This window comes from Gymnoscopelus braueri, assembly GCF_963280865.1.
Source record: "Gymnoscopelus braueri genome assembly, chromosome: 12".
Lineage (NCBI taxonomy): Eukaryota > Metazoa > Chordata > Actinopteri > Myctophiformes > Myctophidae > Gymnoscopelus > Gymnoscopelus braueri.
In genome coordinates this window covers 35,691,146-35,710,137 of record NC_137614.1, presented here as the reverse complement: position 1 = coordinate 35,710,137, position 18,992 = coordinate 35,691,146, and the positions used below count along the sequence as shown (strand labels likewise).

Genomic DNA, 18,992 nt, shown 5'->3' with positions numbered 1-18,992 from the left:
ACTGAGAGTGACCTCCTGGATTTAGGGGGCGGGGTGGGATGGGAAACCACTTTTTGTGGCTGCAACTATCCATGATTTTACAGTAAGATTAGCAGTTATTCTTTCGATGACTTTTTCAATTAATCAAATAATCGAGAAGAATTTTTTTATTGCAATTCTTTTATTTTTTTACCAGGTTGCTGGCAGCCTGGTCTAGGAAGAGACTGATCAACTACTCAACACTTTCTCGACACTTTCTAAAAACTTTCTAGGGACCTTTTCATCATTGGCTGTCCTTCGATCCTTTTAAGCCAATGGGGAGACTTCCCCCGAGACTTCCCCATACTCTGAACGACGGGCGTCCTCCCATGCTATGGGATCATAGCCCAGAAAAAAAATAAAGTGTGGTCGTCGCCACCAAACAAAAAAACTTGTTGTCGTCGCCACCAAACTATTGACTTGACTCCTCATACACACACACACAGCGCCGCCTCCAACAGCGATTTGTTACTCCGCGAGCGAAAGGGTACAGGACCACGGGTCCATTTGGTTCCGTGCGGGGACGCTGGAGAGAGCAACCTGGTATTAATATGACTGCGTCATCATTTCTTGTTTTATGTGTCAACGAATTGCCAAAAAAATAACGTAATTGAGTTTAACCCATTGATACCTGGAACGCATCTGTGTCACTTTAGATGTCTTTGGCTATTCAAAAATAGCAGATATACAAGCTCATAGCGCGGCACCGAGTGCCGCGCTATGAGCTTGTAGATCTGCTATTTTTGAAAAAAATCTTCAAAAAAAAATCTTGAAAGAAAATGTTTTAGATTTTTTTTCTCAAAATGTTTCAAAATTTCAAAACTTTCAAAAAACCTCAGGTCTTAATGGGTTAATATCAAAAACGCGTTTTGGCTATTTACATTTATTTTACGAAAAAAACATTAATTTTGTATAATCGATTAAATTGATTGGTATTGATCATCATCCCTACTCACCTTTCTCGCACACGGAGCCCCCGCGCCCGGCGGGGCAGTTGCAGCTGAAGTCGCCCTCGCTGTCCTCGCACGTGCCCCCGTGGAGGCACGGGTGCGAGTCGCACGGCCTCGGGGAGGAGGGGGCCAGCTTGCCGGGCTTGTTGGACCTGACGGTGGTGCCGGCGGCGGCGGCCGCGGTCGTCGTCGTCAGCGGCAGGGTGGTGGTGGGGAGCGGCGTGGTCACGGGGGGCGGGGCGGTCGTGGTCCGCCTGGGGTGTAGGCGGCGGGTGGTGCCGGGCGCCGGGCGGCGCGTCACGTACGGGGAGGAGGTGGCCTGGGCGCGCACGGTGGTGGTGGTGCTGGTGGTGGTGGCTGCGGTCTGGGTGGTGACCGACGCCGTGGTGGTGGTCGTGGTAGTGAAGTACGGGATGGTGGAGAGGCCTGGTCGAGAGAGAGAGAGAGAACAAGAGAAAACATTACATTTCGTGGCAGAAACCTCCATATTTTAACTAATAAACTGTTTTCTGAAAAAAAAACGTTGTTGCTATAATTTCAGTGGTTCTCAAACTTTTTCATGTCAAGGACCCCCAAAATTATGTGTATTGGGTCGCGGACCCCCATCTGAAAATATTTTGTTCCAGGGACCTCCAGAGGTATATACATATTTTTGCACAAATGTTCAAGATTTTTCAAAAATAGCAGATCTACAAGCTCATAGCGCGGCACTCGGTGCCGCGCTATGAGCTTGTATATCTGCTATTTTGAGAGAGGGAGAGAGAGAGAGAGAGAGAGAGAACAAGAGAAAAACACACCTGGTTACATTTGGCTACACTTCCATTTGAACTAAAGACAATTTAATGGACTGTAAATATAATAGCGATGCAGTGCGTGTGTAAAAGGCTGAAGAAAAAAACCCAGGATGAATTGTTTTTGTTTTTGTTCACGGCACAAATGAGATATTGCACTGTAGTTAAATAAAATTGGTGTAACACGATGCATTTTTATGTGACTTTGTTACGGTCCAAAAGGTATAGTACACGGGTTCCCAAACTTTTCAGCCCGCGACCCCAAAAATATTGCGGCCATTGACTCGCGACCCCACCTAACCGCGGAGGTAATTTATGCACATAAACTTGCACGTTCGGTGCGCATTTGTAATGTATTTTAGTATGACTTTTGACTGTAGGCCTACTACTTGTACTGTTAATAATCTTGTTAATATAGAATCCAATCAATCACATTTACAGTACCTAATGAGATCATAATCATTTTTAGATTGAAATACATTATGTTAAGTTATGTTTTTTTTTTTACTCTTTTTTTTTTACCCAAAATAATTTCGCGACCCCACCGTCAGTGTCCCGCAACCCCAAGTGGGGTCGCGACCCCAACTTTGGGAACCCCTATAGTATAACAGGAGGTGCAGTCAGCCCCTACGGTATTTTCATATTTTCAAATATGGCCCCCCTATGACAAAACTTTGGACAACCCCCCCAGCCATAAAACGTTTGATAAAACGGCTCATGAATAACTTAAAAAACACTTTATTAACTAAGCACCGACGCAATTCCCAGCAGTGGGCGCTCCACCCTGCAGTTACCGTTGTTTGTGAAGCGAATATTCTCCTCCTCAGGTTTCTTGACTGCGATGCCGCTGTCCTTTGACGCCTTCAGTTGCTTCAGCAGCGCTCCTTCAATGTCCTCCACCTGGTTCCTGGTATCTGGAACATAAAGCAAGACGACAGCTTACCACGAGTTCCTGCTCTGGACCCCCCAGTAAGGACCACTCTCCAACAATCTTTTTTTTTTATTAACCCATTCAATCTGGGAACGCATAGCCTACTATAGAGCACCGAAGTCCTACCAGTAGAGGGCGCTTTTCGCAGGTTCGTGGCTTTATTGTGTTGATATCCTCATTGGGGAATCTTAGATCGCTTCATATAAGAACTGTGTTCCAAAAATAAACACGCCACCCCAGCGATTTTACTCATATAGATATGAAGCATCGACTGAAGGTGTAAATGTACACATTTACCCAAAGACTAACACAATATAAACACGAGTCAAACAACCCAAAGACTACATTTCCCATGAACGCGGCTGCTGTAGGGACAGTGATATCAGACCCGGAAGTAGTAGTTCTTAAGACTTTTAAGGCAGAATTCATTCAATTTTCGGCAGAAACAGGCTGTATCAAATATGAATGAATATCATAAACGATGCAGAGCCACCCTCCTGACAAAAACGCCGGGGTGGTGTGTTTATGTTTGGAACACAGTTCTTATATGACGTGATCTAAGATTCCCAAATGGGGATTTCAACACAAAAAATAAAGCCACAAACCCGTGAAACAGCGCCCTCTAGTGGCAGTGACATCAGACTTCAGTGCTCTATAGGCATAGCCTATAGTACTAATGTCTTCTAAATCCTAACAGGTTTCTGCAACAAAAAAAAAATGCTATAATATCAGTGGTACTCAAACTTTTTCATGTCAAGGACCACCGAAAATGACATGTATTTGGCCGCGGACCCCCATCTCAAAATATTTAGTTCCAGGGACCCCCAGAACTAAATTCTAAAAACCAGAAGCAAAGATTTTATTTTTTTAAATAGCAGATCTACAAGCTCATAGCGCGGCACTCGGTGCCGCGCTATGAGCTTGTGGATCTGCTATTTTTGAATAGCCCAAAAAGTATAAAATAATGATTAGCTAAAATCTAAAATGACACAGATGCATTCCCGGTTTGAATGGGTTAAATGGTTCTCAACGTGGGGGTCCGGCAAGGACCCCCATGGATTCGACTGATACGGTAGTTTATAGGCACCAAATGGACCCTTACAGGTCAGTAACTGTAAGTGTGTACAAATGGAACGAAAAACGGGACCATTTTGGTTCCATTTGTACACACTCGCAGCTTGGGGTCCCAGAGATAAAAAAAAAAAAAGATAATAATTGTAACCTATAGATCAAAGGCCTATTAAACGCATATCAAACTGCGGGGGTCCTCGAAATGAAAAAGGTTGAGAATCACTGCTTTTAGTTAGATGCAGTGCAATGCAAAATGCTCAGTGCTAATTTTATCCCTAACAGGTCCATACTTACACCCCCCCTCCCTCCACCCCAGGAGTATAAATGGATGATTTTGTAGTGTAAGATGGAAGAAAGGGGCCCGGCGGCTCTCCCCTCCCTCCCCTTTCTCGTATAACATCTCAACAGTGTTATATACATGAGGGAGCCGTGTGTGATGTGACGAGCCGAGCGAGGGTCCCCCCAGGGGGCTCGCATGTCCTCCACCCGCCTCTTTTTTTCCAGATGAATTGTCCTCATAACGCTCAGCGCAGATGGTCTGCTTTACTGGCCACAGAGGAGAGGCTCTTAACCCATTGAGACCTGAAGCCGATTCTACATGACTCCTAAATCCCAACAGTTTTCTGAAAAACGTATGTTTCTATATCAGTGGTGCTCAATCTTTTTCATGTCAAGGACCCCCAAAATTATATGTATTTGGCCGCAGACCCCCCATCAAAATATTTTGTTCCAGAAGCAAAGATTTGAGTTAAAAATGTTCGCTTTAAAAGTATTTACATTCAAAGATTTGCACACATTTTCACGATTTTTCAAAAATAGCAGATCTACAAGCTCGTAGCGCGGCACTCGGTGCCGCGCTATGAGCTTGTATATCTGCTATTTTTGAATAGCCAAAGTGTAAAATAATGCTTTTTAGCTCAAATCAAAAAATTACACAGTTCCAGGTCTTAATGGGTTAACAGCACCTGTCTGTCTGACTTTTTGCTTTTTACCTGATCCAGTCTCTCTCTCTCTCTCTCTCTCTCTCTCTGTCTCTCCCTGCATGAAGGACGCTGAACGATGCTCGTAAAAAAGGTGCAGCCGTGGAGGAAGTACTCGGATGTTTTACTTGAGTAAAAGTAGCAAACGCCACAACGCAGAAATACTCAGATACTAAGTAAAATCATCAGAAATTAAAACATTTTACTTGAGTGAAAGTAGAAAAGTGTTGCCATCAAAATGTACATTAAAGGGATACTTCACTTTCACATAAAATAAACATTAAAAATATATATAAAAAAAATGAAAGAAGTTATGGCAAAATTAAGGCCCCCTCACACATTAGTAGGACACTCTAATGCGTGAGGGGGCCATGAATTTTCCATTACTTTTTTCATTTATTTTTAATATATTTTTTAAATGTTTCCCCGACCCGAAAGTGAAGTATCCCTTTAAGTACCTAAAGTAAAAGTAGTCATTATGAACACATTTTCATTTTTTTCTCCAAAATGTGTCAAAATCTTTTGAAAAGAGCCGATCTACAAGCTCAGTAAATGTACTTAGTTACTTCCCAAACACTGGTGGTTTATGAGGTACATGTGTTCCCCCAGGGAGGTGAGAGGCGTCCAAACGCACCACGGCGGAGAAAGATATACGACAAAACCCCTCCCATGCAGCACAGTGAGGTGGAGGGACGAGGGGCTTAATATGGAAGCTTGGTTTGCTCCCACGAATAACAAACACCTCTCTGAAGACACAGCGAGAAAATATGATGATGTTTTCCCTGTTTTTCCCCTTTCACGCCAAGTCAATTGTCACAGAAAGGAAATGTAATTGGAAAAAAAGGAAATCGAGCAAAATGCCTTTGCACGATTATGAGATAATTAAAAACAATGCTGCTGACTGACGATGCAAAACAACCCCCCGCCCCCAAAAAACCCACTTAAACACTTCAAAGTGACACTTTATGGTAATTTGGTTCCCCAAACTTAACTTATACTCTACTAGCTAATGTCTTTCTTTTTTTCATTAGCCACTCTAAAAGCCTGTTCCTCTCCTCTTAAACGCTTCTCACCTGGTTTGAAATGGGCCTCCACGAACGCCAGGATGGAGTTGCTGGGCGCCAGGTTGCGGACGCGGACGCTCATGAAGTCTTTCTGCACCTCGGACTTTCTGAATAACTCGTTGAGCTGAAAGAGAGAGAGAGAGAGAGAGACAAACAAACACACCCACGTTCGTATTACTAAACTTGCGAGGACATTTTAGGACGGCAATATTATGAATGCCTTTTTTTGCACATTTGCCATGTCTATCCCTAACCAGGCCTGAAGCCGAAAAGAAAGCTTGTAGATCTGTGTTTTCGGCGCGCGACACTGGCAACCCTGGTAACACCAACCCTGACCCCGAAACCGAACCTAAAGGCTCGATCGTAACCCTAAAACCCTGACCTGAATCACTTCCTTTTTAACCGTAAAACAACAATTTGTCTTGTGAGGACCAGGGAAAATGGTCTATTTCTCAAATTCTATACTTGAGGGGACATTTTGGCATAGTAATAAAAGTGCACACACACACACACCGAGAGAAGGAGAGAGAGGGAGAGAGAGAGAGAAAAGAGCAGGAGAACAGATGATAAATGAGGCTAGTAATGAGCTCTATGCAATGATACTGGCTGGTCCAATTTCAGAAGGCCGTACAGTAATCTCTCCCAGGGAGAAAAGATGCTCTGTCAAATTGGGCCGCGCGGCGCAAAAACAAACCTATTGGATGCGAAGTGCACAAATTGACATTTAGCTGCAGCCCGGGCATTAACCCATTGAATCCGGGGACGCGTCTGTGTCATCGTAACGATTTCTTTGGCTATTCAAAAATAGCAGATCTACAAGCTGCCGCGCTACGAGCTTGTAGAATCTGCTATTTTTGAAAAATCATTTATTGCAAATCTTTGAATGTATGATATTTTTTAAGCAAGCATTTGTAATTCAAATCTTTGCTCCTGGGGGATTCTACGAATGTCTTCTAAATCCTAAAAGTTTTTTGAAAAACGTGTGTTGCTTTAATATCAGTGGTGCTCAAACGTTTTCCTGTCAAAGACCCTCAAAATTATGTATTTGTCCGCCGTCCATCATCTCAAAATATTTTGTTCCAAGGACCCCCCAGAAGCAAAGATTTATATACTATATTCAAATATTTGCACAAATTCACAATTTATAGCAGATCTATAAGCTCATAGCGCGGCACCGAGTGCCGCGCTATGAGCTTGTAGATCTGCTATTTTTGAATAGCCGAAGTACAAAATCATGGATAAAGTGGTTACACCGATGCGTTCCCGGTCTGACCGGGTTAATTATAGGAACAAGTTTTTGCAAGGCACCATGGTAAATGTCATGCCACCCCGACATGTGCTCCTGATTGCTTCTGCTTCGGATGCACCCGCCGTGCTGCACTGCAGTGTGTGTGTGTGTGACTGCGAGAAAAGCCAAATGAGGTCCATAATGAATTGAACACATCTTTCCTATAGATATGTGTGTGTGTGTGTGTGTGTGTGTGAGCGCGTGTGTAATCTGTTACGCATACGTATCACAACTTCGCGCGTTTGTAGATGAACAATAAAGCGCACGTGCACGCACCGACAGCCACGTGCACGCACGTGGCTCCTCGTTTCAAAGGGCCCCCCCTATACTCACTCCCTTTGATCACTTAAGGCCTACATACTTTGTTGTACGACTAACGGCGGAAATTGCTGATCTACAAGCTACAAGCTGTAAGCTTCGGCTAATTTTCGCTATTTGTCGCGACATTTTGAGAGCTTGTTGAGAGCTTGTGAGGCAGTAATGACATCATGCCCTAAGTAGGGACGCCATGGGGTTCATGTGGTTAGCTCAAGTGCTCTGGGGGGCCGTCAAGTCACTGATGTTCAATAAAGGGCCTCTTACCTCTCCAACCCTACAGGGCTGGTGGCTGTGTGTGTGCGTGTGCGTGTGCGTGTGCGTGTGTGTGTGTGTGTGTGTGTCCTGTGTAGCTGGACTGGGGCAAGGCGGTGTTGTGAGGTGAGCTCAAGACAAAAACCAAGCCTTCAAAAGCCAAGGCTTTCACTTTGTCCCCAACGGAGAGGTGACCTAGAAACACCTACAGCACCACACTATCCCTTCTGTCCTTCTCAGCTCTTCCTCTCTGTTCATATCTAGCTCTCTCTCTCTCTCTCTCTCTCTCTCTCTCTCACACACACACAGTCTTTTTCTCCTTCTTGTCTCTTCACTTCTTATTTACACACTGTAACAGACTAGCACACACGGGAAGAAAGGGTTCCACTGTAGACTGTGTGTGTGTGTGTGTGTGTGTGTGTGTGTGTGTGTGTGTGTGTGTGTGTGTGTGTGTGTGTGTGTGTGTGTGTGTGTGTGTGTGTGTGTGTGTGTGTGTTGTCATTGTGCGTTTGTTAGGAGGAGGTGCAGGATTTTGTGTTGCTATCAAGTGACACATCCGGCTTCTGCGAGACATCAGCGAGGAGCACTAATAATCACATGCAGTACACACATACACACACACACTTACACACGCGTGTGTACACACACACACACACACACATTCACACAAAAGTTGCAGTAGATTAGGTCCCGGTGGGGGCAAGTGACACCGATTCGGCAGCTGGTGGAGGCGTGCTGTGTGGAGCGTGCACACACCTTCGCGCACACACACACACACACACACACACACACACACACACACACACACACACACACACACACACACACACACACACACACACACACACACACACACACACACACACACACACACACACACACACGCAAACCTCCCAATTTCCCTCTAATCAGCAGAGTTAGGCCTTGGGCTGACAAAAAGATACACTCTCCTCAGAGCACAGACAACTAACTTTGGAGAAAACACTAAGAGAACCCTAAACACGTCGGAACCTGATTAGCTCGGAAGCACTCGGCCGCGACCAACAAAATGGGGATTGACGCCGTCAGAAGCCAAATTGGTGTGACTGATATCTTCACAACGGTGCCGGCGTTTGCTAATATCGGAACAATACACGCTTGGCGTAGCTAATTTTTTTTTCTCGCTTCTGACGCAACACTGGCACTGTATGGGCCATTCGAAAACCCCCGGTGGCAGCGTAATGCAACTTTACAGTTCAGTTCCTGGAACTGTTCAACACTAGAAAAAGAGAATGCGAGCACTCGTCTCTGTTGGTAGTTCTCTTATTCCATTAAGACCTGAAGCCAATTATACAAAATGTCTTCTAAATCCCAACAGTATTCTGAAAAACATATGTTTCTATATCAGTGGTGCTCAAACTTTTTCATGTCAAGGACCCCCAAAATGATATGTATTTGGCCGCCGACCCCCATCTCAAATTTTCAGGGACCCCCAGAAACAAAGATTCGAGTTAAAAATGTTCGCTTTAAAACAATATATATTCAAAGATTTGCACACATTTTCACGATTTTTCAATAATAGCAGATCTACAAGCTCGTAGCGCGGCACTCGGTGCCGCGCTACGAGCTTGTATATCTGCTATTTTTGAATAGCCAAAGTGTAAAATAATGCTTTTTTTAGATCAAATCAAAAAGTGACACAGATGCGTTCCAGGTCTTAATGGGTTATGGGGTGCAGGGCTCTGAAAATATAACCAAGTAATTTGAAAAGATCACCGGCGCTGTTACGTGTGCGAGTATGCAGTGGAGTTATGTGTCAGTGTGTGTGTGTGTGTGTGTGTGTGTGGGTTTATGTCAGTGTATGTATGGGGTTGTGTGTGAGAGTGAGTGTTCACTTTCCAAGTGCGGAGCATTTCCTGATTGCTGGCTGCCAATCACCACTGCTTCCAGTGATTGGTTGGAGGACACTACTTAATGCCTTCAAACACGTGTGATAACTGGCAGCATTTGCGGTAATGCTGTCCACCCACACATGCACTTTGTTTTGGTCCCTGTATTTGTACGGTATGTTTTGAGTCTACATAGTGCTCTTTTAATGTGAATCACTGAGCCACTGAAGCCAGATCTTTGTATCATATTTTGGTTAGATTAAATTAGAGTAGAGAATAAGTAGGGCTTTGTTGTAACTTTATTTTGTGTTTGTCAGGTTAGTGTTTGAAACTCAAGCTTAGGTTTAGGATGATTATGCTTATTTTCCTGAGTTGCTCTGTGTGTCATTTATGACTTTGTTTAAATGTCTTTAATTCATGTCATTATCTTAAGTTATTAATAAAAACGGGTTTCACTCCCAATTCTATGTTTAGTCAGGGGATATTAAAAAAATCTTGGAATAAATTCCTTACCAAAAAAATCTTCACCAATGTGTTTGTAAAGGTGTCTAGTAACACATCTCACAAAGACTGAAATGCAGTTTCCCTAGGAGAATTTTTGACAGCTGCTGAAAGTTGGGGTACCCACCATTTCCCTGCATTTCCATGCAGGGGAAATAAATCAAATTTTAATTCTGTTTTAAGTAGCATATGAGGGGTCAAACTAGGGTGTTTTTGAATTCTGAATCCATTGATTCTGAATCCATTGCAAGCATTTGTTTTGCACCAAAACCACTCCTTGGGCTAAAAACGGCCATAGCCATCCTTTTCCAGGTATACTTTTTGTGTAAAAAGCCCATTGAGATTGGGGCTGTGGGTGAAATGGTGGGTACCCCAACTTTCAGCAGCTGTCAAAAATTCTCCTAGGGAAACTGCATTTCAGTCTTTGTGAGATGTGTTACTAGACACCTTTACAAACACATTGGTGAAGATTTGTTTTTGTAAGGAATTTATTCCAAGATCGGAAAATGTTCTGCTAATATCCCCTGACTAGTTGCATCCCTCAGTGCTCACTTAAAAGTCCTTCTAAGATCTCTTATTTATTAAAAGACCCAGCAGCAGCAAGGAACGTTTCGGCCAAAGCCTTCCCTCAGCATGATAATTACTCACTACATTTAATAAATAAATGTGTTCAAATAAAACGTGTTCAAGCCCACCTTATCAGACTCTTTTTCCCCGCCTAACTTAAATCAAATATCCCTTTCTGCCTTTTAGTCTTCGCTTACGTTTTTCTCCTTCCTCAATTTTTAGCCTTTTAAATAATTCTCTCTTAATAAAGTTGTTTATTTTTCATTTGTTTTGTAAAGCGACTTTGGGTACTATGAAAAGCGCTATATAAGTGTGATGTATTATTAAATAAGAGATCCTAAAAGAACTTTAAGTGCTCGAGCTTTTTTTTCAACTGTATGACACTAGCATGGGGGAGAATCAGTTTTTTGGGTTTCTCATGCTCTGCCTAGAACACACTTTATTTGAATAAACATGCCAATTTTATCGCAGATGCCTCAGGGCATGTACTTTTCTTTGGCAGTATTTTGGCACAGCTGACATCTAAATCAGCAATTCAGTAAACCAGTGAAGTTGCTGATGAAACGCTGATGAAAGATGTTGCTGATAGTTTGGCATATGATCTCTCCAATCGACTTTGAATACCCTTGGAGTGTTGGGCCAACTTTGTCAAAGTATACTTCATTTTCAGTCCAAGAAAGCGATCAATTGCTTAAACCTGAAGACTTTTTGCAACCACAAGCTAATGTACTCATAGGTTCCATTTAGAATCTTTCACGAACCTTGACTCATGGCGGCATGTTTTGAACACACCTGCCATGCCAATGTTCTAAAGCAGTGGTTTTTAACCAGTGGTCCGAGGACCACCAGTGGTCCTTGAGGGGGGTACCAGGAGGTCCCCAGCAAAATTAGTATAGAATCATTTTAACCACTTAGCTTTGGCTATTCAAAAATAGCAGATATACAAGCTCATAGCGCGGCACCAAGTGCCGCGCTATGAGCATGTAGATCTGCTATTTTTTGGGGGGAAAAAATGAAAATGTGTGCAAATCTTTGAATATATATATATATACATTTTAACTCAAATCTGGGTCCCTGGCACAAAACATTTTCAGATGGGGGTCCGCGGCCAAATGTATATCAATTTAGTGGTCCTTGGCATGAAAAAGGTTGAAAACCACTGTTCTAAAGAACATGCACACACCTGCATGATGCTAATGTTCTAAACATCAATCTGCTATCTGTATATACCGTACGGTATGTATATATCTTTTGGATTTTTTTTTACCTGTTTCTCAGTCCTCTCCTGCTCTTACTCTAACCTCTCTCCTCTCCGTTCTCATGAAAGCTACAAAATGATGGAGCGTGCACAAAAATGAAGAAGAATTTCACCCACTTCTTCACACATAGGAGTCACACATACCTGTGATTTGACAAAAAAAGCTGATTCTGATTCTGAAAAGACTACGGTAGTGATAAATCACGCCATCCACAAGCCAGTAGCTGTTGGAAGTGGTCATGGCTAACATGAAGTGTCTCAAAGTCTCTTTGTCACACACACACACAGCAACATCCAGAGTGTTCTCTTTGATTCTGAAAGTGAACCCCAAAGTGGACTCCATTTTTACACTCAGTCAAATGAAGCATTCTCCAACCTGTATTTTCAACTGTACAAAACACTTGGGGGAAATTCTATTAACCACTCAAGCCCTATTCTATGTGCTTGAAAATAGGAAAATAGTGGGATACGGGTGGGGGAGGAGGGGGGGGGGGGTCTACACGCTCGCAACGCGTCGCAACGCGTCGCAACGCTTGCAGATCTGCTATTTTCAAATAGCTGATGTATATGTTAAAGTGCTCATGTGGCCCATAGTCGCTTCTTTTGGGCTGGTTTTCCTAGACCTGGTTGCTTGTTTCTCTCACAGAATCTGGCAACACTGCCCCCCACCCCCCCCCCCCCTATATAACCGCCGTCTCCTAACGGTGTACTCACAGCGCTCTCGATGCTGCGGGCCGTCTCTCCGAACAGCTCCGACTTGGGGTCCTCCATCTCCGGCGTGTAGAAGACCTCCTGGCCCTCCACCTGGTCCAGATGCAGGAACCCGCTGAACCTCATGGTCGCTGCGAGGCGGGAAGAAGAGGATGGAAAAAAGGATGATAAATGTTAAAAGAATGTTAAGAATGTCATGGCTGGTACGTACACACACACACACACACAGGGCGTTCCGCACAGCCTATACCCGCCACCCCACAACAACCTCAACACAGGGGCAGTGCCAGTCTCTCGGGGGTTAGTGGTGATGAGGGACGTGTTTTGTTGTTGTTTGTTGGTGTGGTTGACAAAAGGAGGGGGTGGAGGAGGGGGAGGTTGTTAGTGTCGGTCATTTTTGACCGGTTTGCTGTGGTCATTGGGTGGGGGTGGAGGGATTGGGGGGAGGGGGCGACTCAGGGCAGGAGTTTGGCTGTGGATGTGACAGTGGGGTGGGGGGGTGGTGGGGTGGTGGTGGTGGGTGGAGTGGATCGTGGGATATATATGGTGGGGAAATAAGGAAGGAAGAAGGGAGAGAAGGAAACTTTTTTGGGGGGGTGGGAAAAACGGGCCAGCGTTTACCAGACCGAGTCTCGTCCCAAAAGTCGGTGGAGGCGCGGAGGGCTGAGTGGAGAGAGAGCAGGTTAGACACTTGGAAAAAGGTTGAGCACAACACACACACACACACACATACATGCATGCGCGCACGGGCGTGCATGTAGGAAACATTTTATAGGAACAAACAGGACGCCGTGGCAAGACACTCTCAAAAGTGCCCTCTTCAGCAAAGAGAGAGAGAGAGAGCCTCTCCCTGAACGACCTTGGAGGTTACATGCACCAACATCTATCAACTCACTGTTATGGTCCTGCTGACCGGGAGAGAGAGAGAGAGAGAGAGAGAGAGAGAGAGAGAGAGAGAGAGAGAGAGAGAGAGAGAGAGAGAGAGAGAGAGAGAGAGAGAGAGAGAGAGAGAGAGAGAGAGAGAGAGAGACATGAAATACTGCAGGGAGATGTGGTTGCATGGTGGCGGAGACAGTGTCCAAGGGGGGCAGTGGTGGAAGACGTACTCAGATTTTTTTTTTTTTTTACTTAAAAAAGTAGCAATACCGCAATCTAGAAATACTCTGTTACGAGCAAAAGTCCTGTATTCAAGTAGCAAAAGTAAAAGTACTCGTTATGCAGAATATCCCATTTCACATTTTATTTTTATTTTCTAAATTTGTCAAATATTTTGTAGATTGCATATTTTTGAAGAGAAAAAGCATAACATAGGGCTGAATTGTATGTCAAATGCATGTTTTGTATTAATAATCTAAATCTGCAAAGTAACTTGGCAGATAAAATTAAAAAAATAAATAAATACTACTTACTACTACTATTCTGACTACTATTTGACAACCAAAGCTGTCAAATAATTGTAGTGGAAAATGGAAATACTCAAGTAAAGTCAAAGTACCCCCAACATTTGACCCAAGTACATAACTATAAATGAAGTAAATGTACTCGGCTACTTTCCACCACTGAGCGGGAGAGAGGGGGGTATCGGGGGCAGAGTGAAGCAGTCAGCTAGGAGCCTAGGAGGCGCTGATGTCGGGGGTTTTTCACGACGCCCGTAATCAGCCCAACAAATTGCCCGAATCAATCACGGGTTGTGCGTACGTACCCTCGCCCGGGCTACGCCAGGAGGGGAGAGAGGAAGAGCACTTGTAATGATTATCATGAAAGATAGCCGCGTGATTGTCTACCTAATGCCGGCGAAAACCGGTGACAGACGTCGACCGGTTTTAAAATTGCATGATAAGGACGACCACCTCGCTACTACACCCCCCCCCCCCACACACACACACACCCCCCACCCAATCTCCCCGCCTCTACGGCTCCTCACACGACACACACACACACGTCGATTAAAATCTGACGAGGGGCCATAAAGTGGAAGCAAATGGGTGAGGGTTTGAGGGGCCGATAAGGTGGAGTGGGGGCTGGGGGGAGGGGGGGGGTTAGATCTGACTTGTAATCTGCAAAGAAAGACAAACATCAGAAGAGGGTGATTTTCCGGCCCACAGCCGTCACGGACGGAAAGAGGGAGAGAGAGATAGAGGGAGGGAGGGAGGGGGAGAGAGAGAGCGAGAGAGAGAGAGAGAGAGAGTAAGGATGAAGGGCTGTGTTTGCCTATCAGATCTTATTGAACTGTAAAGCGTAATGGATTTGTCAGACTTCCACTGGCATATGGGAAGAGTTTACAGTAGCTGGAGCTTAGCGTACCATTAACTTTCACTTTCGCTTGGCTATTATCTTCCCGCACCATATGAATGCTATTACACTCCAGTTAAATACATCTTCTAGTCCTGTCCAGAGGGCAGAGGCAGTATCCTGGCACCTCACCAACACACACCGTGTTTCTTTTTTATCCTTTTTTATTTTAGCCATTCGTCACTGTCCATCCAGTCCGTTAGCCACTTTCAACCTGCTGGGCAACGATTAGTGAAGATAGCCGATCTATAAGCTCATGATGTGCCGGGATGGAACGCCGTGTGAGCTTGCAGATCAACTGTTTTCGCTATTTGCTGCACGGTGAGGATATATAGGGTTTAAGCATTTTCTCTTTAACCCTTTAAAGGTATCATGACATTCATTTTCACTTTTTTTATTTTCAATGTTTTATTTGGGGTTTTATGACCTCAATTACACCCAAAAAACCTGAACTTAGAACATTCAGTGGATTTTCTGTGGTCTGGGGTTTTCTGAATAATCAGGCTGAAAAGTAATCTGAGCTTGGCCCTTCGACAGTGAGGTCACTGTCGAATAATCCCGCCCACTCTCCTCCTCGCCCCTCCCCTCCCCTATCCTTTCCTTTGGGGGGGGCGGAGCAGAGGCGATGATTGACAGGCAAAATCCCTCACCAGCGACACCCGCAGGCAAAGATTTCTTTTTTCATTGCAGTTGAAAAGGCTTTAGAAATGTGGGAGAAAAACACCTGCCATTGATCACTGGAATGGAATTTTCACTTAAAACTTTTTGTACACTTTTGAAGGACCAGGACAAAGACTTTGAATGTGGTGTAAAAGTGAATGTCATTAAACCTTTAAGACCTGAAGCCGATTCAAAAAATGTCTTCTAAATCCTAACAGTTTTCTGAAAAACCTATGTTTCTATGTCAGTGGTTCTCAATCTTTTTCATGTCAAGGTTAAAATTATATGTATTTGGCCGCGGACCCCCATCTCAAAATATTTAGTTCCAGGGAACCCCCAGAAGCACAGATTTGAGTTAAAAATGTTAGTTTAAAAAATATATATATTCAAAGATTTGCACATATTTTTACGATTTTTCAAAAATAGCAGATCTACAAGCTCATGGCGCGGCACTCGGTGCCGCGCCATGAGCTTGTAGATCTGCTATTTTTGAATAGCCAAAGAAATCTAAAATGACACAGATGCTTCCCCGGTCTTAAAGGGTTAAAGTAAACTCTGACTTTGGCTGTGGAAAACCCTCCCTCGAGTGACAGTTTTTTGCACACATCTCGCCCTCGTCATCTCTTAGACTGTGACCTCGAGGCGATTCACCAGACAGTGGCTAAACAGATACGGTACGGCGGTCTGAAGATACAGACAGCTATCTATTAGCGGTCGCCTTCCCCCAACAGCACGCCCCAAAACCCAAAGGCGGAATGACATTTTGTCAATACACTGGAAAATACAACGAGATGGAGCTGATATAGGCACCTTAGCTTAAGCGGAGCGTCACTTCTGTCCTAATGACGGGCGGTTCGGCCTATAAGCCGTCCTCGGGAGAAATAAGAGCCTTGCGTATCGATCAGCCTATCTTTTATCGGCGACGCCTCTCAGCTGAATGAAAGTATTGATCGGGGGGGGGGGGGGGGTTGGAGTGACATCATTGTTAGCGAGGGGCATTTAGCTGACATAAACGTTTGCATTAGTTTGATTTGTATCACCTGTTGTTGTCTACTGAGGGGCGTTCCGGAAGGACGTAAATAATGACCGTTTCGAGCACCACATGACTGTGTGTGTGTGTGTGTGTGTGTGTGTGTGTGTGGGGGGGGGGGGGGGGGGGACTGGAGCCTGGCCTCCAGCACTCGGTTCCTCTTCACCTTGTCGCCTAAACGCACAGGTCGCTAAATCAGGGCTAAAAGCATTAGCTTGCCATCTAACGCTGGTGTGTGGCGCGGCCGGGAGAAAGACAACTTCAGAAAACACACTGTTGGTTGTAAACAGCGAATCCCACTGGTTAACTGGGAGGCCTTTTGGGCGGCAACTCGTCCGCACCAGTGAATCGGGAGTGACCGCATGAGGCCGCCCGCCCCGCCCCGGTGCGCTAATTCGTGGCCCCCCCGATTCTCTGGTCATGGCCTGGCACACTCCCCCAGGGGCCCTCCGGGGAGAGAGAGTGAGAGTCCCTCACTCTCTGAGCAAGGTTTACTCTCCTCTAAACAAGCACAAATAGAGAGGGGAATTGGACTAAGGGAGAGAAAGGGAGCGAGCAAGCGAGCAAACAAGCAAGGCAAGAAGAGAAAGGGAGAGAGGGAGAGAGAGAGAGAGAGAGAGAGAGAGAGAGAGAGAGAGAGAGAGAGAGAGAGAGAGAGAGAGAGAGAGACAGACAGGCAGAAGCAAAGGGGAGAGAATTAGAGTCTTTTATCATTGTGGACCAACTCTAGCAGAAGCTAGTGGCTGGTGCAACAGGGGCTGGCTTTGCCCTGCATGGGTCTTTGTGTTGGCTCCCTGGCTGCTGGGACCCCTCAGGGAAATGAACTGAGGCAGATTGGATTGAGACCGACTGGAGTGAAGCAGAAAAATAGAGCGACTGAGGTATGGGACGACAGATAGATACAGACCAGTGGCATTGAGAGGGGGGAATTAAAAAAAAGAGGAACGGGTCCACTGTCAAGTCCTGAGCGTTAATTTAACTCAGAGAGTGTACGTATGGACCCAAACCGACCCTATTTGGGTTAAATCAACGCTCTGGATTTTCACGGTGTGGAGAGAACAGACAGGACTAGACAAAAGGGCAGGCCGTCACAGTCAAGCGGTTTCTTATTCATGAATGCGTATATGCGGTCGTTTTTTTTTTTTTTGTATAGTTTACTGTTACCGTTTTGTGATGAAATGTCTTAAAGGTCCCGTATTATGAAAAAGGCGATGTGCACATTCCACTCTGGTATATGATGTATCTATTAACTGGGAGTGTAAGAAAATATCAATACACTCGAGTCTCACGACATTATGTTTTGTGTCGATTCTCAAAAACACTGTTTTGATTGTTTTGTATAAATAAGAATGATTATTGTTATTAATAATATTTTTTTACTGATGCAGTCAAATGTTAATTTCTTTGCTCAGATTGCACAAAAAGTTGTGCTGTGATGATGGATGTTACAGGGACTGTGATCAATGCCAACGCAGATCCCACTGTTCTGATTGTTCATACAAAAGTAAACTTTTTTTTAAACTCAAGATTTTATGCATTATGGAATTAACATATTTTCTATCATATCACGTGGCGAGCAGAAGCTTATTTGCATTTAAATCTACAGACACAGAAAACAGCCTGTCCAGGAGAGGACGGAAACAGAAGGGTATAAAGGCATGGCCTACCAGAATGCATAATCCGAGTGGTATTTTCGGAAAAACAACATCGAATACCGTAAGGTCTTGAGGACCTATAATGAATGTAAAATGTGACCTTTAAAACAAAATGAGGGCGTCTTGGTTTCCAACACAGATTTAGTTTAGTCAGGAACTTTTCCGGGTGTTTTGTGCGCAGCTGCACGTTTTATGAATAAGCCCGTCTGTCACGAGGCAATCTGGGAACCCATCGCTGAATAAAAAGTAAAAACAGCGCCCTCTGCTGTTTTTTACTCTTTCACTTGGCTCTGGGGGGAGCTGAATGGAGCACCCGTGCGCAAGGAAACCGGGGTTTTGGTCTGCCCTCAGCGCTCCACTTCCGGTGGTGCGCTCATGTTTTCATTCCCACTGACAATATTTCTACACGGAACACTAACACCACTTCTCCCAGAGAACATGGATCGTTTTGGTTATAAGCCCCACTTGTTTCTATGATGAAAGAGCAAGTTAAAATGTGAATATCTTTCCGTGGTTTTGTCTGCTCCGAGGACGCTATTGTTAAGTGAGTTTGTTTTCAGTGGGAAGGGAGCGCACAGACAGTAAATCCCGCCCACTACATTTGATTGGGTAAAGCGCGGCCTGCTTCCTGATCGGAAGGCACGCCCACTTGTGAGCTGACGCGCACACGTCCTGAACGGGGCTCCCGACAGATTCAGTAGCGCAGCTCTGAATCTGTTCTTGAGAGAGGTGACAGAGAGAGGTGACAGGTAACTGAGCCAGAAGAGAAAGGAGGAGAGAGAACAAT

General features: G+C 44.7%; 1 protein-coding gene across 1 annotated transcript in view; it reads right to left on the bottom strand.

Annotated features, from left to right (window-relative positions):
* The window catches only part of LOC308097323 (agrin-like), a 419,134-nt gene that overhangs the window by 49,350 nt on the left and 350,792 nt on the right, over window positions 1–18,992 (bottom strand). Inside the window, 4 exon segments of the mRNA XM_080445056.1 lie at window positions 975–1,394; window positions 2,554–2,673; window positions 5,815–5,929; window positions 12,572–12,699. Coding sequence (XP_080301182.1) covers window positions 975–1,394; window positions 2,554–2,673; window positions 5,815–5,929; window positions 12,572–12,699 — 783 coding nt within the window.